This window comes from Rhinolophus sinicus, chromosome 15 (genome assembly GCF_057876585.1).
Source record: "Rhinolophus sinicus isolate RSI-liver-muscle chromosome 15, RSI-T2T, whole genome shotgun sequence".
In the NCBI taxonomy this organism is placed as follows: domain Eukaryota; kingdom Metazoa; phylum Chordata; class Mammalia; order Chiroptera; family Rhinolophidae; genus Rhinolophus; species Rhinolophus sinicus.
The window spans coordinates 3,618,955-3,641,482 of NC_142515.1; the positions used below are offsets into that span (position 1 = coordinate 3,618,955).

The 22,528-nt window shown below is 54.9% G+C and overlaps 1 protein-coding gene across 2 annotated transcripts in view; it reads right to left on the reverse strand.

Moving 5' to 3' along the window:
• Positions 1–22,528, reverse strand: part of PTPRE (protein tyrosine phosphatase receptor type E) — a 134,806-nt gene that overhangs the window by 13,672 nt on the left and 98,606 nt on the right. The window contains exons 4-12 of one of the 2 annotated variants that reach the window (XM_019728245.3): positions 17,989–18,088; positions 17,659–17,729; positions 15,909–16,045; positions 10,563–10,653; positions 6,454–6,530; positions 5,776–5,812; positions 4,272–4,369; positions 1,924–2,043; positions 537–700 (exon numbers count right to left, since the gene is read on the reverse strand). In XM_019728245.3, coding sequence (XP_019583804.2) covers positions 537–700; positions 1,924–2,043; positions 4,272–4,369; positions 5,776–5,812; positions 6,454–6,530; positions 10,563–10,653; positions 15,909–16,045; positions 17,659–17,729; positions 17,989–18,088 — 895 coding nt within the window. Of the gene's footprint in view, positions 1–536; positions 701–1,923; positions 2,044–4,271; positions 4,370–5,775; positions 5,813–6,453; positions 6,531–10,562; positions 10,654–15,908; positions 16,046–17,658; positions 17,730–17,801; positions 17,948–17,988; positions 18,089–22,528 lie in introns of those variants that run through there. The other variant, XM_019728248.3, reaches the window with a different exon arrangement.

Consider the following 22,528-nt stretch of genomic DNA (forward strand, 5'->3'; position numbering starts at 1 on the left):
AAGGTTGTCCTTCCCATTACAGACAAGGAAGCTGGGCCTGGAGGGGGGTGCAGCGTGGGGGGCAGACCAGGTCTCCAGCACACCCTGCCTGCCTGGCTCTCTCCTGGCTGCACCCCAAGCCCCTCTGAGCCTCATGCCCTCTTCTAGAAAGACTTGCGGGGCTCTTTGTGGAAGCGCAGTCTCCATCTCTGCTGCTGGGGATGACCTGGGGGTCCCCGGAGGTGATGATTGAGAGGCCAAGGGGACCATCCTGAACCCACTGCCACCACAAACTCGTGCCCCTCAGCTTTCGCGTGTTTTAGATATTGGGGTTCCCCCTCACATGCCACTGAAGAAAGTGCTCTGCTCCCACAAAATGTGTGGGGTGGGGCTGCTGCATGTCCCTCCAGATGTCATCCTGAGGCTCCGGGCGGCCACCTCATAACCGCGGGCGTGTAGTCACATCACCCTCTGCTCACCCCGAGATCGGTCCACTAGTCCCTTTCCCATGAGCAGCCGAGTCCGCCCGCCGCGCTGGCCCTGAGGCCCAGACGTACCTGCAGTGGACCACGATGGGCCCGGCGTGGGCGGGGTTGAGCGTCTTCACTTTCTTCAGGAACTTCAGCATCCCGATGGGCGTGAAAGGCACTCCGAAGTCAGGCCAGCTGGTGAAGTGCAGCTGGGAGACCAGCCGCGGGGCTTTGCAGCCCTCAGGGAGCTGCTGTGGGAACACAGGTGTGAGGCGGACGGCCCCTCCTCATCCCCCAGCCTCTCCCTCAGGCTGCCCTGCCATCCGGGCCTTGGCAGCCGCGGCAGGCGTGTGGGGAGGGCCCATCAGTAGTGGCAGACGCTCCACGCAAGAGAGTCAGATGCCTCTGGTGGCTCTGGACACGCAGCATGGCTGCATGGGGTGGGGTGGCAGCGGAGCGGACCCTAGGACACCTGTCCCAGGCCAGGCCAGGCAGGCCCCAGGGAGCCAGACATGTCCCTAAAGCTGGCCCAGGACTCATGGACCCCACTGGCAAGTAGGTTGTCTGTACCTCTTTTCCTGTGGTCCTGTGCAATTACCAACAACTCACCCTTTCACTCTCAAAAGTGTCTTAATTTGTGGGGAAAAGATGATGCTACGGGCCCACTGGTGGGAGATTCCCCAGACCCTTCCTCAGCTTTTGTTACCAGAGCCCATGAGTTTGGTCCTCTGCCCCAGACCACAGAAGGTTATACAGCGAGTGTGTGTGTGTGTGTGTGTGTGTGTCGGGAGGGAGGGAGGGAGGGAAGGGGGCAAGCAGGGCACAGCCAGAATGACAAAGCTCATCTTCTTCCCTTTTCTGCGGCTTCCAGAAATCTCAGACTCGTATGTTGTGATCTCATCACAACAGTCACTCCACCTTTGACTCCTGATAACATAACCTTCTGTTTTTGCTAAATGTTTGTATCTCCTAAATCTCTATTCCATCTACCTCCTCTACAGGCATCTTTATTGAAGACTTCCTTGAAACCTTTTGGGGGAGAAGTAACAGGAAATAGTGTGAAAAATAATGAGGAAGTTTCAGATCTCATTTTGAAATTGTTACAAAAAAATTCTGCCTCATGATCCCAGTGTGTGAAACGGCAGTGTGCTGAGGGGGACGCCCCCACCCCGTGCCCCCCGACTGACACACTGGGAGCCAGGAGCGGCCAGCATGATCTGAGGACTGGTGTGCCGCCTCTGGTTCTCCTCGCAGACTCCGTCCTGTGCCAAATGATGCCCGCCTCCCACCCGCCTGGCACATCCTCTGGCCTCAGCCCCCACTCAGCAAGAGCCACTGCAGTGCTGCGGATGCGAGAACAGGGGTGTGGGGGTGCGCAGAGCTCTGCATGTCAGCAAAGCAGCCGTGTATTCAGTCTGGACACTGCGCTCTGCAGGGCGGCCTTTCCAGAAAGCCCAGCACGTCTGCCACTTACCGACTGGATGCAGAACTTCCGGATGGTGTAGTCCACCAGGACCACACAGTCTTCCACGCACACCCGGATGTTTCCGTAGGTCCAGCAGCCCTGGTCCGGCCAGTACTGGTAGCACTTCTCCTGTTCAGTGCATGGGAACAGGAGGTCTGAGGGCCTGTCCATCACCTCACTGCCTCGGCCCTGCCAGCGACACAGGCCTCACACGCCAGGTGGCTGCCAACTGGTCAAGGGCTGCCCTGAGCCTATAGCGGGGCCCCTTCTTAGTGCAATGCCCACAATGTCTCACCCTAGACCGCCCCACAAGCTGACTGAACCACGCGCATAACCCATTCCCTGCAGAGCTGGGAACCTGACCAAAAGCAGCCCCCAGGCCTGGCGGGGCTCGCAGCAAGCGCCCAGGGCTGTGTGCTCTGCGAATACTTCCCAGGGGCTTCAGCAGCTGGTTCTATCCTGCTAGGCTTGCTGAGGACACACTTGGTTTGCATCCGTCCCGCCAGTCCACTGCTGAGGGCAATGAGTCTGTGGCCCGCTTCACGCTCCCCATTTTTCTCTAATGAGGACAGGCTCATTGTTCCAGAGGGTGCTGTCTGCACCTGCCTCCGTCCGGACTACAAATGGCCCCAACACGAGCTCCCAGAGGGTGGAGACCGGGGCACCCAGCACCTAACCCGTTCTCCTGACCGTGGAGGACACGAATGCATGGGGACCACCAAGGAGGGAAAGGTCTGCTCAACAGAAGTCTACTCGCCAACTAGCCTTCGAAACATCGGGTGGTTTGTCTTGGAAACGGCCAGCAAGTGGCATAGCTAATGGGTCAAGTCATGAGAACTAACAATCTTACAAGACAAAAGGTGTCTTGGTGTTTCTGAGAGCCCAGCATTTGTGTTATGACACCCATGGGCCAACTTTTCCACGCTACGTCATGGCCTGGGGTGTCTCTGAAGTCACCTGAGGGGGGGACAAGCACACAAAGCCCTGGTTTGGGGCAGGCCTGGCCTCCTGGGGCCCCTCGGGACCCTCCTGAGCTTCTGGCCTTACAGGGCTCAGCTCAGGGAGCTGAGGGCTGTTTCCAGGGCCCCGGCCCCGCAGGGCCAGCTGTGTGGATGGGTTCATGCCCTGGGCCCCCTGTACAGCGATGCCCTCCCTCCCTCCACGTCAGATCATGACAGGACGGAGCAGCTGCATTTCACAACGTTCAGCCAGGATGCTAATGCCAAGGAGACCACCACAGAAGTATGTGAGCCATCAAGAAAAAGGAACTCTATTGAGAAATGATTTCATGTGAAATGGTGACAATCCAGATACGGAAGCAGCCCCGCTCTGAGTCACAGAGATGGAAAAATCCAGTAGGAGGTTTCGGAGTGACACCAGAGAGAAAATGTCACGTAACATAGCAACAGCATGGTGGCTGGGGGAGGCGGGGGTGGTCTCTGGGTCTCCTTGCTTCTGCACTGGTCTCATTGTGTTTCATGTTTGTAAACATCGCCCTCCCAAAGCTGGTTCCAGTGGTGGCCGGTCCCAGGGAAACGAGGCTCCTTTTCTAGGGCTGGGTCCTGCCTCAGCGTCTGCTCAGAGTATGGGGCCCATCCAGGGAAGTGTCCCTGCCTGGTAATCCCCAGTGTCCTCCTGTCACTCTTTCCAGTGAGACCGTAGGGCCAGGGCATGACTCACACAGAGAAGGGGACCTCCCCAGCCCTGTCCCAGCTCCCTTAAAAAGAAAACAAAAACCTCCATCCTACCCCAACCGGAAACATGGTTGGAGGCTATTTCCTGTGTGACTAGTGACAGTGGCACTGAGAGGCTGCTTCAAGCTTCAAGGCCTGCTCTGCCTGTGGGCCTGCCCTCCCACCTCCCACTCCAACTGAGCTCCCCAGGGCCTGTCATTTCCATCTCAAAGGGCAGCCTTCCCCCTGAGCCCCAGCCAAGCTGCCTGAGCTTCTCAGGAACAGGCTAGGAGTGCCCTGCCAGTAGGTGATGAGGGCAGAGGCACAGAGCAGGCCCTCTCAGGCCCCATGCCTGGCCTGGTGCCTGGACACGGTGGCACTGGGCAGGGGCCAGAGGGACCAACGTCCCCACCAAGCTGGGCCTTCCTCTCAGCCTGCTCGCCTGCTTCCGTCATGGAGTGAGAGCTGCCGCAGGTGGAAATCTAGAACAGTGAGCCACTGGCAACACAGAGAATTTACTTCAAAAGTGCTGTGAGCCAGGGGGCCGTGTGTTTTCTTTTTCTCTCTTTTTTGCTTCTGCAGTGATAAGAAGGGAGAGAAATGGGAAAAGGCAGTGGGAAGCACCCTCTCCCCCAGGTGCCAGCAGCAAAAAGGAAAGTATTCTCAACTAGTCAGAGGGCTCACCTCTTTTCTTTCTTTCAGGTTCGTCAACATGACAATGGTTGCAGACTTCTGTTCCCAGATCATTCTCCAGAAGTCATTAACGGTTTCATGCTTAGGGCCTGTAAGTAGAGGGTGATCCCAAAGTCAGGCACAAAGAGAATTCCCCACGGGTCCCAGCCCCTGGCACCCTGGCCTCTGGCCCTGGGACCGGGCCGGCTATTCCCCAACTTCTCTGAGATACAAAAGGGCTTGTTGGGCCAGTTCACGCCCTACAGAAGTCCAGAACCCTGGGCTGAGGGGGACCTGGAGGTCTCCAGCCTCTGCATCGCACCCTGCCACACTTCCCCACACCCCGCTGGAACTGGGGCGTCCTCAGGGAGCTAAGTAACGGGACCCAGCTGGTTATATTCATGGGGAATAATGGGTATTCAAATGAAGTTGGGTGTAAAGCTACTGTGTTTCTCCGAAAATAAGACCTAGCTGGACAATCAGCTCTAATGTGTCTTTTGCAGCAAAAATTAATATGAGACCTGGTCTTATTTTACTATGAGACCAGGTCTTTATAATATACAGTACAATATAATGTAATATAATATAATATAATTATAAATACAATATAATACCGGGTCTTATATAAGACCGGGTCTTACGTTAGAATAAGATAAGGTCTGGTCTTATATAAGACTGGGAAATATAATATAATAGTGGGTATAATATAATAATATAATATAATACCAGGTCTTATATTAATTTTTGCTCCAAAAGACACGGTAGAGCTGATTGTTCGGCTGGGTCTTATTTTCAGGGAAACACGGTACCGTCCAAGTGGTTTGTGGCCACTCGGGTGCTGGTTAAAGTCTCAGAATATCAGCCCCCCACTCTAGAAGCACTGAATCGGAAGTTTTCTGTGTGTATATGTGTGTGTGTGTGTGTGTGTGTGTGTGTACACATACACACTGGTGAGTGCACATCTAACATGTCTGTTACACCTGTGCTTGCACATGACAGACGCCCCACAGGCCCACATCTGTCTGCCACGACCACAGTGGGGGCCAATGCTCTCAGGAGCCCCAACTCTTCTGCTCTTGAGAAGCACTGTGGGGCGCTGTATCGTCTCTCTGCAGTGCTCCTCAAAGTCTCATGTGCACAGTCCCCTGGGCACGCTCGCTAACACGCCACCATGACAGCAGGTCCAGGGTGCGGGCTGAGCTCCCCCATTTCTCACTAGCTCAGAGGAGGTGCTGCCACCCCTGCTCAATGGAGCAACCACACGTCGTTAGGAAATCATGGCTGCAAGTAGAGGCCAAAGGCTCCCGAGATTCCTGCCACTTTCATCCCGTGTGCGGAGGGAAAGGCTGGACAGACCAAAATCGGGCAACGTGAGCCTAACAGCGTGTGCGCGCACGCGCGCGCGCACACACACACACACACACACACACAGTATTGTTGGTATCAAACAAGGAAACAAGAGCCACCCACGTCGTTTTACCAAAATCTTGTTCAGAAAGTAACAAGAAAAGCTTACCTTGAGCCGCTATGAATTTATTCTTCTCTTTGTAACCCTAGAAAAATAAAATCAGACTTATAATCTTTTGGAATTATGTTTGCTGGAAAGATTTCTTTATTGTTAGAAAGCAATACATATTCATCAAGAAAACTTTGGAAAAGAAAAAAAAGAAGAAAACTCAGCAGTAATTTCAGAAATAACAAATTATATTTTTGTATGCCCCTCTCTGGTTTTTTTTTCCCCCTGTGAATACCTTCTGAGACACACACACACACAGACATACAGACATTTATATATTTTTAATTGGTTCACAGGCACAAATCTCCTATACTGTGTATTATGATAAGTTTATAACTTATATTAAAATATATTTTAAGGTTCACTTAAAATGGCTTCTTACTAACGCACTGCGTATGGTTTTACCACCGTTTACGTAACTGGTCCCTCCTGTTCTATTCTGAACATCCTTGGTGCTTATGTCTGTTTCTTGAAAAATGAATCCTGGGACACAGATGCCAATTCAGAGAGTGCTTCCACGCTCTCTGTGCTGTGGCCAAACCACCCAGGAAGGTTGTGACAATTTACGTTCCTGGACCCAGAGAAGAAAGCGCCTACCTGTCATGATTCACACTAAACCCCCAAATGGTCCAGGCGTGTGTGTCATGTTGGGCCGGGGACAGGAAAACGAGGACTTACATCTATGTATGAAGCATTAATGTAGTCTGAACCGGGGGTCCCATCCACTTGGCTCAAGCTCACTCTGGAATGGTCATCTGTAAACAAGCACACACACACGTAATGAAACCCCACCAGCCACTCACCCCTTCCCTCTACAGTATTAAGCACGACATGGCATCAGCAGGCCTTCCACTGCCACCACGGAAGGGAGAGATGGAAGGCAAGGGTCTCGGCGTCCAGGACCGGGCATGGCCTGCAGGCAGGACAGCAAAATGTGTGACCCTGCAGCACGCTGACCAAGCTCTCGGGGCCGCAGTGCACGTGCACTTAGGAGGATTCGGGGGTCCGCTCTCCCAGGGACAGGACTACTCTATGCCTGGCCAAGTGGACATCTGGGTCCGGGGTTTGGGACTCCAGACCCTGACTCTCATCCTTCAGGTCTGCCCCAGAGAGGAAGGTAAGCACGGCTCCCACAGACCTGGACCCAACGGGCCACCTGCACGCAAGATCCAAGCCTGGGGGACAAGCAGTTTTCCAGAGTGAGATGGCTGGCCAGGGACTGCTGTGTGTGTACGTGAGTGTGTGTGTGTGTGGGGGGGATGTGTGTGTGTGTGTGAGTGCATGACTGTGTGTGTATAAGTGTGTGTGTGCGTGTGTGACTGTGGTGTGCGTGTGCATGTACGACTGTGTGTGTGTATGAGTGTATGTGACTACAATGTGTATGTGTTGTTCCTGGGGGGGGTGTTTGCATGCACAGACTGGGGAGCTTTCATCCAGAGCCCCGTTATGACTTTTGTGGGTCCTTGTCACTTCTGCCTACATGGGCCCCTTCTTCCATAAAAAAATTTAGACATTTTATTTTATGAAAGTGTTCACAGTTAATATAAAGATGAATGTAATCCAGGCTGGATTATGGTCATACATTCTTTCTGCTTTTAAAAGAAATTAGATGTTTCATGGGCCCCTGCAAGTGCTGGGTGCCGGCCCGGGGTCTCTGCTGGCACGCAGGCAGCTGGTTTCCCCCAGGAACAGAAACATGAAAGATACCCAGATTCGGCCCAGGGCCCAGGATGAAGCTGCCCCCGGGTTATTCATGCCGCACTGGGCACACAGCTGGGTACATGGCGGGCACTTCCTATGTATTTACGACATTAATCATTCTGTCCTTGTCCCTGCTTGGTCTCCTCCTCGTCCCCACGGGACTGAAACCGAGCAGGGTGTGTCTGTGATAAGGACCTGGGACACAGACCCCGCTGGCTGTCGTCTCCCGTCTACCCAGAAGGCGGCTGTGGCCTCAGACACCCATTGTCTGGGCATCATATCGCTGGGCCAGACGTGTCCTGCTGCTCACACAGGATGGGCCAGGGTAGCCCTCAGGGACAGTCACACCCCTACAGGGTGAGTGGTCAGGGTGTCAAACCCCAAACTCACAGCTGGTGGGAACGTGGCCATGCGACCTTCCTGCTCAGGGGCTGGCAACTCTGAGGCAGAAATAGCACTGGCAGAACATATAGAAAGCTAGTTGAAAATAATTTGGAAGCATTTACACTTTGAGGACAGTTATAGAAAGCAGAGGGTAAAAAATAGACTTTTGGTTAGATTTAGAATTTTGCAATTTCTAAGCACTTCCTGTCTTTTTATTCTAAAATGTCACACTTTACTTTAAAAACATTATTTCCTCATTTTATCAGCTGTTGGCCCATTCCCAGAAAAGAGGATGCTCTCTCACCACTGGCCCAGGAGCCCTCGCATGGCCCAGCCTCCGGGACACACCTGATCTCTGTCTCCGGAGCTACTAGAGCCACATCCATGACTGGGCTCCTGCCCCAGGGGCACCTTGCAAACCTGCTAAACTTACAGCCAACCTGGGCTTGGGGAAGATGGGGAGACGCAGGAAAGGTGCCCAGGGCTGTGGGAGTTGGGCCCCAGCCCCTCTCCCTGCCTGCTGACTCTCACCCCACCCTGAGTAACAGCAGCGTCTCACCCCTGGGGTGGGAGCAGGAGCATAGCATCCCATGATCCAGCCACTCCTGTCCCGGCCCCCAGCTGGGCCCCAGGGCATCTCTGGCCAACTGCTCAATTTAATCAGACGTCTGTCTCACTTAGCCTGTCTTGCCGATGCCAAACGTCAGATGCAACCCGGTTGGCGATCTCAGGGCACATCTTGAGTGCCGCCGTGCCACCATTCCGTGCACCTAACATCCCAGCGATGTGAAGTGCATCTCGTCCTGTCAGAGTCCCCGGTCCCCTGCTGACTGCCAGCACCTGCAATTTCCTTTGGTGGGGGCTCTGGGGCCACAGGGGCGGGGGCAGGACCCTGACCCTGGGGTGGGGAGAGAACTCATGGGGGAGCAAAAGCTGGTCCTGTACCCTGTCCCATTTCCATACCTGCAGGAAATGCCCACCTCCTTCCTGGTACAAGCTGGAGACACAGCTCGCAGAAGCTGCGCAGGAGGCCAGCCCCGCCTTCCCCAGGGGGTGACTCTCAGGGGACGTGGTGCCCCACATGGGCTGTCACATCTGGGAGGAGGGGGTGGGGTACAGGTAATTCCCACACCTGGCCATGAATTCAGGCCCCACCTAAAATACTCTTAATTAACAATGGAAACATTACCTTGAAAGGACAAAGGGTTTAGGGATTAAGAGAGAAATAAATGTAGGTCAGGAACCTAGGAGAGTGGTTTGCCCTGACGAGGTCCTCCACGCAGCACTCCACAGATCAGAGCGTGAATGAAACTAATTAATTAGGCTAATTATACTAATTTCCAAATATCCCGATTTTTATTTGACACAGTTGTTCTAAAGACCCCAAACCTCCTCCATGGTTTTCCTCTCCTTTGAGATGCCCCAGCCCCTGTCACTTGCCGCCCTCTCCCCCTCATGGTCTCTGATAACCCACATCAGTCTGAACGCAAATCCTCTCAAAGGCATCTTCCCCATGTCCACACCTCACCCTGGTGGGAGCTGTCCTCACAGCTCACGGCTCAGCAGCAGCGTCGGCCCCTCCCCCATGCTTCCTTGGCCTCCTCTACAAATACGTGTGGGATGAAAGGCGATTTGGCTCATTTCTCTAGTTTTAGTTGGATCGTAGGCTCAGGGGGGGGTCTCTGCAAAACCACATGTAAAGCCTATGCATGCAAAAGGTGAAAGAATTATTTCTATCAAGGGGTAAAAATCCAGAGACTGCATAAATCGAATGGACCACAGCTTCTTCTGCTTACAGAGCAAGTGGACACAAGTCTAACCCTAAAACCTAACCAAGAGCCAACATGCTGAAGCGATCGCAGAGGCTAGCTTCCTCGACCCGACGGGAGCAGTGCCCGAGAAGGGAGGTTCCCTCGGATGGGGAAGCCCTCGGGTGCAGCGGTCAAAGCTGGACCTGCTGGCACCCTTCGAGACTGCCATTCTATCAGCCTGATGGGCACAGCCGACAGGGAGGAGTCCAGGCCAGGCAAAGGATGTCACAACCCTCCCGGGCCCCTTTTACAAAGGCAGCTTGGAACGCTGGGTGTTTGTCTTGGCAGGTAGGCCGGATGTGACTGCCAACCCTGGGGCATGGCCCATCCAGCGACACCCCTGGGCAGATTTGTCAGGTTCCTGCCCTGCCACCTCCCCAGCCCATGGCACCTTTAGCTGCTGGGGTTAAAATCAGGTGGATTCTAAGCTTTCCCACAATACTGCCAAAGCCCGACAGATTCTTATTGGTCATTTCTGTCCTTGGTTCAGGGGACTTGCTGCTGGTAGCCAAGAACACTAAGTCTGAGAGCAGGAGAAGCCCAGGGCCACCCGTCGCCCCGGATCGGGGCTCAGGATCCAGTCAGAGGGGCCCTGACAGCTGGTGCAGGTGGCCCCCCGTTGGCCTCTGACACGGGGCACAGGCTTAGCAGCCACGCCTTTCCCCTTCCCCCTTCCCCCCCCCCCCCCCAGCAACAAGGGCTGCCTGAGTCCCTGTGGGAGGTAGGAGCCGAGGTGACCAGGTGCAAAGCAGAGCAGCTGTGCTCACGCAGGCCCTGGCCTCCCAGCCCCGATCGCCATGGCGCCTGGGAAGGCACCTTCACCAACAGCTGCAAGGGAATGCGGAGTTCAGTCAAAATGCCACCCATCGTGCCAAAGAAGTAAACTCTTACTGGGAAGGATGTTGGGATATCTGTTTTTCTCTCGGTTTTCTTCTTTATTGGCCTGTTCGAAAGATCCTTGTATGTGTCCAGATGGCAATGACTGGAAAAAAATGCAGAGTTAGCACTAAACGGGATGAATCCTTGCACCATGGTACATCAGCTTCCCGAGAAAACGGGTCTCTGTGCCAACTACCTCTCGTCTGTCCCCTGTCCATCCCCACCTCTGCCTCAGACGCTGTGCCAGGCACCGGGAGAGACGGGATAGAGACACAGGCCCGCCTGCCCTCAGGTACTGCCAGCTGAGGTGTGGACAAAATGATGACCCTCTCGCTGGACCCTAAGCTGCACGAGGGTGGGGACTGGCCCGGGTATTGCCGTATTGCCACCAAATCCCCGGAGCCCACAGGTCCTGGCCCAGAGCAGACGCCGCACAAATACGTCCAGACTGATTGACACAGCTGTGACCCAGGAGCGGGGGGCGCGAGGACACACGTGTGGAGGGAGCAGGAAGGGGTGCTACGACACTGGGGATGGCTGAAGGACAGGTACAACAATGCACGTGGTCCTCACCTTGCTTAGGACTCAGTGTGCTCTGTGGAGCAGCGGGACGGCCACAGCTGGGGTCGTGCTGAAAAGGCCGACCCTCAGCCCTACCCCAGATCAGCACGTGTGTTTAGAAAGAGCCCCCGGAACCTGCGTTTCAGAAGCACCTGACCCTCCCTTCATCTTTGATGAGGAAACTGAGGTGTGAGAAGAACACTGTGCTGGGACCTAGAACTGACGTGAAGCCAGGTGTCCTGACTTCCGGTCCTTGCCACTACTCGGAGCCCCTCTGACTCCTGTTGGCTCCAGCTGCCCTCCTTGCGCTGCTGGCTGCTGGGACCCCCTCCACGCTCAGGGGAGCTCCTCCCAGCACAGTGGGAATGAGCCGTCTGAAGCTCAAATCACATCCTTTGACATTCTACCTGCCCATTGGCACTGGAACTCCAGTAATTAGTGGAAATGTTTATCAAGCATTCTGATGTGCCAGGCCCTGTGGGAGGCCCTGCGTGGCCTGCCCCAGCCTTCACAGCTCACCTACTATTAGGTGACACCAGGCTCAGCCCTGCTTTATAGATGAGGAAACTGAACCCCAAGGCAGTTACAGACTCGTCCAGCTACCCGGCCAGCACCGGCAGACACGGCGTGGGAGCCGCAGTCTGGCCTGAGCTGACACCTGGACCAGGAGGGGGTGCTCGCTTCTTCACGTGTGAAGAAAAGCGAGGGCTTCCCTGTCAGCCCCCGCCCCCTCCCCCGTAAGTGCCCAGGAGGCTGGGGCAGGCCTCCCAGTGCAGCCTCGGGTCAAAGCCGAGATGCTGAGTCAGATCTGCTGTGCACAGGTGCCCAGAGCCTCCCTCGCCTGGGTCAGGGGCTTCTCTGTCCCAGACTCAGCCCCTGCCAGGAGGCGTCCTCTTTCCCATTTTGGGGCCACCAAACCCAATGTCCAGAGGCAAGGGCTCTGCCAGAGCTGGTGTGGAGGGCAGCCTGGTGGGCACCCGGGCAAGGCTGACGGTCCGCTCTGCATCAGGACAGCCCCTCTTCTGCATGGAGTTCTTGACTGTTCATCAGAGTTGTCTTAATGCTGACCTTGACTTAACCTGCCCATGAAATCTGTGCTAGCATTTCAAAGCCTTGTATTTTTCTACACCCAAAAGCTTTTTTCACCCCAGCACTGACAATAAAAAAGGGGCATGATCATGGTAACCCATGATGTTATGCATTTGTCAAAACTCAGAATGTACAACCTGGAACCCTAAGCGACAGTCAGTACTGGCTCAGCAGCTGTAACAAATGTAGCACACGAATGCAACCTGTTAATGACCCAGGAACTGTGTGGAAGGAGAAGTTGGTCCTTCTGCCCAATTTTCCTGTAAACTAAAACTGCTCTAAAAAACAGTCTATGAAAAATAATAAATTAAAGAGAAAAAAAAAAAAGACAAAAAAACCCCCAAGAAGCCTCCCTCTCCGTTGGAGGGTGGGGCGGCTGCAGTGTGGTGGGTGGAGGCGGGCTGTGAGTGGCTGTGACTCGGCAGCTGCGTGGCCCTGGCATCTGCTCCAGATGGAGATGCAGTGACGATCCTGGCTTTGTGGGTGGCACCAAGGGTCACTCGGAGGGAGAGAGACAAAGGGCTCTGTGCATGGACCCTAGACTGGGGTTCCAAGTACACAGAGTACCTGCCGCTCTGAGCCCAGCCCTTCCTCCTGCTGTTGTCTTCCAGGGGCCTGGCATCTCCAGCTGCTGAGGGGAACGGGGGAGGGCCCCGAGAGCTGTGCTGGAAGTGGGTCACCTGCAGTGCAAGCGTGAGCCGTGCACATAGTAGTAATTGGTCAATGATACCTTGTGATTAATTGTCCGATTATGTAATTGGCTGAAAAGGGTTTGTTTGTTTGTTTATTTGTTTGTGGTGAGATTCCATTTCCATGAATATGCACACGAGCCAGTGCAGGGCAGGCGGCAGCAAACTGAGAGAAACAAACAAGGAGTTGGGTGTGGGCTGTCCCAGCAAGCCCACGGGACAGTTCTGGCTTGTGGATGGTGCTGGGAGGCCTCCTGGGGGCACCTCCCCTGTATCCGTCTACATTATGACTGTCCCCAGGCACCTGCGGGGAAAGAGGCTCTCGGAAGAACCTGTCTCGAGAGGGGTTTTCCTGGCCTAAAGGGGTTTAATCTGGGGTCTGAGTAGACTTGGCTAGGACAGCACCCTGCCACTGCGGGTGGAGACTGCCAGCCTGGACAGTCACAGAAGTCATCCTGAAAAGGACAGCAGCTCCAGTCACTGCTCGTGCACACTGGGCCAGGTGGGCACACACTTCATCTATTCACAGGTTTTGTATGACCATCCTACGGGGGCCAGGAGCACCCTGGTGTCACCGACGAGGAAACTGAGGCAGAGCTTCAGGAAGTCGCCCCAGCCCTCTGGCATTCACTCCACTGAACTGATTCCCAGCACCCAACCCTCTCTGTCCTCAAGTTCACCTCAGCTCTGGTCAGCAATACACAAATGTCCAAACTCCCGTGGGACCACTACTTGAGACTCATCTGTCTCCCTTTCACAGCTTTTGGGAGACTTTCTCAGGGCAGCGGGCAAGAAAAAAGAAGCAATAGGGACAGAGCCTCCATGCCAATCGTGTCTGTGGAGCCAAGCGTGGGCCGGTCCTGGTGGCTCCCGTGCTCTGAGCAGAGGGAGAGACATGGCTTAGGACACAGCTGCCTCTCACTGGAGAGAGGAACAAACGGGTCCACAGAGTAACAAGCAGCTTGTCCAGGGTCCCCTGGAGCCAGGACCAGGCTCCACGCCGCTGGACGCGAGTCCAGGGCTCTTCCCCTCTGCCACATCTCCACCTGCCCCTCATGAGCAGAGGGGCTCCAGCGGGCGGCTGGGAGGGCTGCTCCATGGTGACATGGGGGGGGGGGGGAATCGGGATGGTGGCCAGGAGAGTGAGGCACGTATCTTGAGTGCAAAATGTAAAGGGGGCACCCAGCACTCAGGAATCAAGATTAAATAATATTCAAATGCAACATGAACACATCCAAATTAATGCATAAAATCCATGATGACCAAAATACCAAACTTTTAAGTGATGACGTGATGAATAACAGTGCGGTGACAAGCCACGTGGGGACCTGAGGCGACAGGAAAAATCAGAATGACCCGGCCTTCATTTCACAAGTGTGCTATTCTGTTCTCCGTGGATTGCTCGCATTCATTTTGATATTTTTAAATGTTCTATTAAAATACTGTTTCTCCTGATGACTGAGTGTTTTGGTGCCTCCTTAAATTCTGCATCTGGGGCAAGGGCCTCACCTGCCTGACCTGACCTGCTCCACGTGAGCTGCCCAAACTTGAGACGGTGCAGAGCTGGCGGGCTGTGACTCAGGGCCCTGCACAAGTCCCAACGGGAAGAAACACAAGTGCGAGGGGAAACGGGACAAGAAGGGAGGGCGCCAGTCTCGTCACTACAGACTTGGGGAGTTCATTTGAAAACGGAGAATTAACTTCTCTTGTCAGGCTGAGACATTGCAAAATAATAGTGCTTGGAGCTGTCTTTCAGTATTTCTCCAAATTCTCCTAATTTCTCCAAAAAGGGAACACATTTGGAAACAACTAAAAGGAAGCAAGATAAAGGCAGATGAGACTTGTGCTAAAAAATAAGCAAAGCACATTTACATGCGCCGTCACCTTCCTGTACCCTCACGGGTTGCTGGTGAGAGATCACATGTTTGTAGCAGGAGTCACGCTGGTTTTAGACGTAACAATTGCACAACCCTCTGCAGTCCACTGTATCAGCCTCACATTCCAGCTGTGAGGTCATGAAGATACGCCCCCTCCCCCCACCCCGCCATAGATGGAGGAAGCTGAGGGCCAGGGCCCTCAGGGCAAGTCAACCCCTCTGCTGGAAACCTGCCCCATTCCTGCTCAGCACTGAGCCCGTGGCTGTGTAGGAAATATGGAAGATGCATGACACAAAACTCGAAACATAATCGGGCGAAACACTGAATAGCAAAATCCAAGACAACATTTTCCACTGTTTGTCTCCCTGCCCATCTCTATATCCATCCATCCATCCATCCATCCATCCATCCATCCATCCATCCATCCATCCATCCATCCATCATCTCTCTATTTGAGGGCATCTCTTTATTTAATTTGCAGGGCATTAAATAAGAAATTAACACTGCAAGGGGGTATGTCATTCAAGTATTTTTGTGGAGAGTTAGGGAAATCAGTTTGCTACCATGGGGACAGTACCAGTTGGTTAAGTCCCTCCCGGTTGGCGGTTGCCATCACTAAGGTCATGGAGGTCATTCATCCAAAACAGCATCAGCAGGAGAAATCAGGCAGAGACTCAGGTCACACTGACCCGAACAGACAGCAGAGCTGTCAGGGGCAGAGCTCATGTCCCCTCAAGGTGGTCCCCACACCGGTTAATTGACGTTTGTGACAGTGGATCAGAGGAGGGACAGTCCCTACTGCAAATACACAAGCTCTGGATGCCTATAAAAGGGTGCTCTGGGGGCTCCACTGCTTTAACCCCAGGGGCTCTCAGGCCTGGTCGAGATATGGTATTTTTGTCACACTTGAGTTTAGGACATGGCACTCGGAGTGAGCTGGAAGGAGACCTCATGAGCGTCTCACTCACCTAGCTCATCTTCGAATGAGGAATGAGCGTTAGGGAAGGGGTGCCCATTTTTGGGGTAGTGTCATAACTGATGCAGGAGTTCTAAGCCTTTGGGATATTACCCTGAAATGTGACACTGCATTCCCCTGCTCCCTACTACATGACGAGAAGACGGAGGGGCCGCCCCAAACTCACATTGAACTCCTCCCGGAACCTCTTGCAGTCATCCGCCGACCGGACACGGATCTCCTCCTCCAGGTGAGCCACGGGGATGGGAAAGTACTTCCTGGGTCCAGAGGGGGACCTGCTGAGAAGCATCACTCTTTGCTGCTCTGTGTAATCAAAAGAACATAAGGGCCATTTAGCCATATTCCTGGATGGGTGATTGTTAATCAGATGGACCAACAACATTGCTGGAGAAGTGACAGCTGGAGGAGGGGGTGATAATCCTCTCAGCTCATGCAGCCTGAGGCCCAGATGGCCCTGAGCAGCTGAAGGCAAAGGCCTATAGTACACCTATACTGCACCTGTAATACACCCACATCATTTGTAAGGGAGGCATCCCTTTGGCCGTGGAACCTGCTCTCAACAACCATAGATGCCTTATCTTCCCAGCCCAGGTACCCACCCACTCACCCACCCACGTCTCCTCCCCTGCAGCTCCTGCTCCTCCCACAAAGGTTTAGGCAGCCTCACACCCCAGCTGCTTTCCAGGTTTGGAAAGAGAAGAGTGAAGTGATTCTAGGTTTCTGATGAAAACTCCGAACAGACTGGGAACTGTTAGGATATTAGTCTCCTTTGGCCTTGTCTTGTTTGTAACAAATAGTTCTGGTTACTCAAACCCCATAAGCTCCAAGAGTAAACCATCCTTGTTTTTTTTTTTTTTTTTGGTGGAGGGGGAGGCACTGAAAAGGAGGAGGGGGGTGGGGCTGTAAGGAAGTTCAGACAAAGTGCGCCCACAAATTCAGACTGAGGAGAAAGGCAAATCATTGGCACGTGCTTCTCTTCATGGGGAAAGCTGATAGTCCTGACCAGGGGAACACGACCATCTCACTGTCACACCTGCCAAAGGGCCTGTCCCTCCCTGAAGAGCCCTGAGGAAGCCCAGCCAAAAACTCTCCCCCCTCACCCCCCACCCCCAGTTAATTCCTCCAGAGGCCTCAGAATGAGTAAGGCTGGGCCCCACCGGTCACACCCTCTTCCCTTCCATTCAGGCTGAGCCCTGCAGGGACAGGGGTGGGGAGCTGCCAGGAATGGCACTGCAAAGCTGCCCCCCTGCCGCTGGGCCAAGTCCTCTGCAGCAGAAACACTTCTTATGATCTCCTGCTTGGTTTTGCAATCCTGTTTGTCCCCACAAACCATCATGTAGCAAGATGTCTGGAGGAAGCTGCAGTCACTGATGGAAATCAAAGTTTTAAAAAGCCTCAGCCTCACACACCTTGCTCGGCTGTCTCAGGTGTGGACAGAAAAGCAGTGTGCCTTTAAGTAGCATTCACAAGTTAGAAGCAGAACTTAGAACCAGGAAGAGCGGCTGGAAATGCCCCCAGCCCACTGGGATCCTCTCAGTAACGGAGCTGGTGGATCCACTCCCTCCTTCTAGCTCAGTCCTAAAACAGTGTGGGTTTCCGGGGAGCCCGTTAGAGCACTTAGATCATGAACCAGACTGTCTCATCTCAGAAAGACTGAGAAAAACTGTATGTCAAAACCCGGTAGAAACGACAGGATATGAACGGTGACTCCAAAAAAGCCACAAACCGACCTGGCTCAAACGTCTATTTCACACCAGAGAGAAAGCAAGCTAAGTTTTGAAGAGGTGAAACTCTAGGGTTCTAAATGCCAGCGTTTTGCCAGGAGAAGTGGAACTGAAAGAAGCAGAGCTGCAGGCGGTGAGCCCGGCACACTAAGGGAAGCCGGGCGTCGCCGGGCGTCGCCGGGCGGTGCGTACCTTGCTCCTCCAGGACCCCGTTGGGCATCTTCTTGTCGGCGCTGACCGCGGCCTTCCTCTGCTTCCTGAACCTGAGAGACACAGAGAGTTAGGGTTCAGCACAGGGTCTCGGGGACCTGGAGCCCCTGGGGGGCAGTACCCACCAGGTGAGCCGCGAGAAGCTATTCCTGCTGCTCATGGCTGAGCCCTGCTGGCTGCCGCCTGCGTCCCTCTGCCCCACCGCCCGCTGCCTTCTGGTGCCGGGGCCCACGCCCCGCAGTCACGGCCTGTGGATGCTCATTTCCTCATCTGAGCAGATCAGGGCGAGTCACCGCCGGGGGACACTCCTACCTGCAGAAGTAGGCGGCGAGCAGCAGGAAGAGGACGGACAGCAGCAGCGGCAGCAGCAGCCAGGCCAGCAGGGGCTGGGGCGCGCCAGCGTCTGGAGGGCCTGGGGGAGAACCGGGTCCCCACTGTGACCCGAGCGAGGCACACACGGCGGGGAAAGGGGGTCTGGGCGAGAAAGATTCCCAACACCAGACTGCACTTCACAGTTTGCAGAGGACCCCTCATCAGCCCTTCTTCCCTGATGTCACACCCCACTTCACAGTTTACAAATTAGTTCCCCCTCTATCCCGTCAGCCCTTTTTCCTGGACACCACAACCCCACTTTACAGTTTGCCGAGTCGTCTTCCCTCAGCCTGGTTCATGACGTCTCCGTCAGTCCCTCTGGCCCCATGCCAGAGCCACACTTTACAGTTTGCACGGCAGTCTCTCCCTATCAACCCTCTTCCCTGACACCAGAACCATACTTCACAGTTTATAAAGCACCTCCTTTGTCAGGCTTTCTTCCTGGACACCAGCCAGCACATCACTTGACAGTTTGCGAAGCAGTCCACTGTCCTCGTCTGTTCTATCCACAAAGGCCCCACTACTTAACAAATGAGCAGCGTTGACTCCAAGAAGAAAACCTGAGCTGAGGAGCCGATGACGTGACTTGTCCAAGGTCCCCTAGTGGGATCAGTGAAGACACAACACAGAGTCCTCCAGACTCTCATGTGGCCTTTTTATCAGGGTTCCCAGGGCATCGGCCTCCCCCGCTCACGGGGAGGTACAGGAGGGTGGAGGTACAGACATCCCACTGCTCTGCCCCAGGACAGCATGGGGAGCCCCCAGGGCCTCGTGCAGGAACTCAGGGCACCGGGGAGCAGCCTGACCTTTGGGCTGGGTGGAGGCCCGTGGCCACACCATCACCCAGCCTCCCAGAGCTGCCAGCTCCCAATTCCACCTGCCCAAGGGAAAGGTGGCCACCAGGCACCCCCCAACCCCCCGCTCTTCTTCATCTGTCTTTCGCACCTGCCAGGTTGACCTTCCTCAAGCAGGAAGTCTCATATCCCTGGACCCAGGGCAGCTGCCCAGGACCTGCCCCGTAAGCCCAAGTTCCAAGGGGCCTTGGTGGCCTGAGATCCCACCCTGTCCCCTGATGTTCATACTTAGCTCCTGCCTCCCAGCCTGTCATGCCCCCTCCTCTCCAAAATGTCTCTGCTCTCCAGGGAACCCCTCAAGGCCCCCTCCCCAGGAAGCCCACTCAGCTGCCTTCCTGTGGATCCCGAGGGGCTCTGTATGCCTCAAAGCACAGATCCCATTCTCCTGGAGTGGACTGGCCCTGTGGGCGACCACGTGGCTCCGTCAGTGGAAGCACCGTGAAGGCGACACCTGGGCTTCCATCACAGTACTTCACAGAAGCACGAAGCACGGCCCCTGAGCCCAGTGGGGTTTCCGCAACCCTGCAGTCTCCCTCACCTGGGCCCCCCTCCATGCATATCCTAAAGGTCGTGTGGTCTGCATCTCACGCCCTGGGTTGTACACTCCCCGAGAGCAGATCTGAGCCACACTGGGCCCACGGCCCAGGCCTCGTGCTGGCTCTGGCACCGTGCAAGTGACCGATGCATGCATTTCTAATAAATGACAAAAAATTACCAATTTGACTGACGATTAGATGTAGAAGGGCACTGAGGGACAATAGGTCGTGATGAGGAGGTGGTCCCAGCCACCGGACACCTGGCCAGCCTGCGAAACATGCTCGGTCAAGGCTTTGCCAATTCCTCTCCCTCCTGGCTAGTGATGCTCACAGGCCCTGTTGTAGCTCAAGTCCAGGTGACGTCATCCTGGGTCCTGAGACCGTCTGACAGTCCGTCTCTTTGGAGCCCTACCTGCTCCACAGCTCCCCTGGGGAACCGGCCCTGCCTGAGGCTTCCACACCTGCAGCTCCACGGAGTACCCTCCCCACCCTGCCAGTGCCCTGGAGCAAACGGAAGCCCCGGGTCTTGGGGAGATGCCCAGTACTGAGGTGCAGAGCTGGCCCAGCACCGAGAGGGCGTAGCTGCTCTGTAACCCACAGGGGCTCCATCTCAGCCTGGCCAAGTGCAGCCACAGGGCTGCCCACTTCTGCATTTGCACAGAGATCAGGCTGCCCGGCTTAGCTTCTGCCTGGCAGTGACTGCTGGCCCTGGCTGAGGGTGCAGACCTGCCCAGGCCCTTCTGGGGAGCACCTGGACCACAGACAGCCACCCCTGGGGGCCTCTGTCAGGGGGCTGTGTCAGGGGGCTCTGTCAGGGGGCTCCAGGACCCCAGCCTCCATGCTCACGCCACCTGGAGTAGAGGCTGCAGTTGCAGACATGGCAATTCCACAGCACGTGTCCCAGGATGGGCTGGACGACCCTAGGCCCCTTGGAAGGGGCTGTGCCCGTGGGCAGAATGGACAGATCACAGGGGCACACAGGCACCTCCGCTCGGGGTTCCTGCCATTTGTCAGCCGCTGCCTGCAGTGGAGGACGGAGGTGAGGCAGGGACACCCATGGGCAGGCCGGCCTGGGGGGACCTGGGGAACCCACACCCTGTGTACAGGGTGCAGCCCCTCAGCCCCGGCCCATGGGGGCTAGGCAGGCAGGCCCGCGGTGCCCAGTTCTTCCAATTTTCCAAAACAAGGAATCCACATTTTTATGTAAAATTATCTAATTTTAAGTATTGGTAAGTAATTCAACCTAAACCCAATTTTGAAAAACCGACGTGGGCCAGTAAAGTCCTGTGCAGGCTGGGCTGTGTCCCGGGCACTGATTTGCTCTGGACACGAATCAGGCTGGCGTCTAAGAGGAAATTCTGGAGTCACTTTCTGTTTCGTTTCCAGTCAGTGAGACTCAGACAGCGGGGGACACAGGGTCAGGGTTGTGGGGGTGCAGCTGGTCACCATGGAGTGAAGTGTGCATGACATTCATGCGAAGTCCATCCATACGCTCACCTGTGAAGTGTGAGAGTGTGTGTGTGTGTGTGTGTGTGTGTGTGTGTGTGTGTGTGTGTATGTGTGCACGCTTACATAGATCCTGGTCCTGGAAATTGAGACTTAAGGGCTTGCATGTGAGCTCCACCTTGAGCCATGCAGCTGCACACCTACACTTGGCCGCTGGCCAGCTGTGCTGAGACCCTGGAAGGCCATGCGGGAGGGCAGGTGGGGATTCCCCTTGGTTCCAGTTCCGGTCTCAGCCCTAAAGAGCCCAGTGTGAGGTGATGCTGAAGTGACCCCCTCTATCGCTTTCTCTTTCAATCTCACTGAGCCTGTCTCTCTGGAGGACCCTGACCTACACACCACGGGATGCCCTGTCAGAGAAGTCCCTGCACTTTATGTGTGGGGGCCTTGGGGGTGGGCAGGAAGGGGATGCAGCAAGTGTGTGGGGGCTGGAGCAGGCCCTGGTGCGGGGCAAGGGGACCAGCCCTTCCTGGTCACAGACTCCTGCTAACGCTGCCGTGGGAAGGAGCCCACGGCCACACACAGGCTATGAGTCTACCAGGGAGGCACAGGGTTGCTAGGAAATCCATATCCACTCCTGGGGGGCCCTGAACTCACCCTGTTGGCCTCTGTCTGCGTCAGGCCCCTGTCCAAGGAGGAGGTATCCGGGGCACTGAAGAGCTAAGTCCTGGGCAGTGAGGGACTGGCCGGTGACGGGCCACCTGCGGCCTAACTCTCCTGCAAACAGCAGTGCCAGCTGACGACGGCAAGCCCTCCACATCCCAGTGTGCTCACCTCTCTTCATCCTCATGTGACAGCTGAGAAGTTGGTACTCTTATTACCTCCTCTGCAAACAGGGATACTGAGGCACAGAGGTTCAGTGACTCACTGAAAGTCACTCAGCCACTGAACGGAGAGCCAGACTTGCACACAGGTGCGATTCAAGGGCGGTGCTCTCCTTTCTTCTTCTCCCTCCCCTCCTCCTCTTTCTTATCAATTTGCCTGGTATTTGTTTATTTCATTGGGGGTAGACTTGACCTACCATAAAACAGCCCATTGTAAGCGCACAGTTCAGTGATGTTTAGTACATTCACAGACTTGTGCGGCCATCACCACAGTCCTGTGCTGGGACACTTCCATCAATCCAGGTGGCTCCCTCCTGCCACCTGTGTCACTCCTGGTCCCACCCCGGAGCCCAGTCAACCACTAACTTATTCCTCCCACCCCCTCTGATTTGCCCTTTCCAGCCATTTCATATAAATCAGGGGTGTCCAAACTGTGGCCCACGGGCCAACTGTGGCCCATGATCCATTGTTAATTGGCCCCCAGCAAATTCCAAAAACATATTTAGTTTACTTAAATAAACCAGGTGAGGCAATACGTACTTCACCTCGATTGAGTGGCCCGGCTCTTTGTGTATTTTACCGCATATGGCCCTTGGTGAAAAACGTTGAAAAACAGTTTGGCTGCCCCTGATATAAATGGATCCGTATAGCCTGTGGTCTTCCACGGCTGGCTTCTTTCACTTAGCTTGTTTCTGAGGTCCCACCCATGTTGTCAGACGTATCAATGGACCCTTTATTCTTTCCTCCTTTCTAACTTTCAATA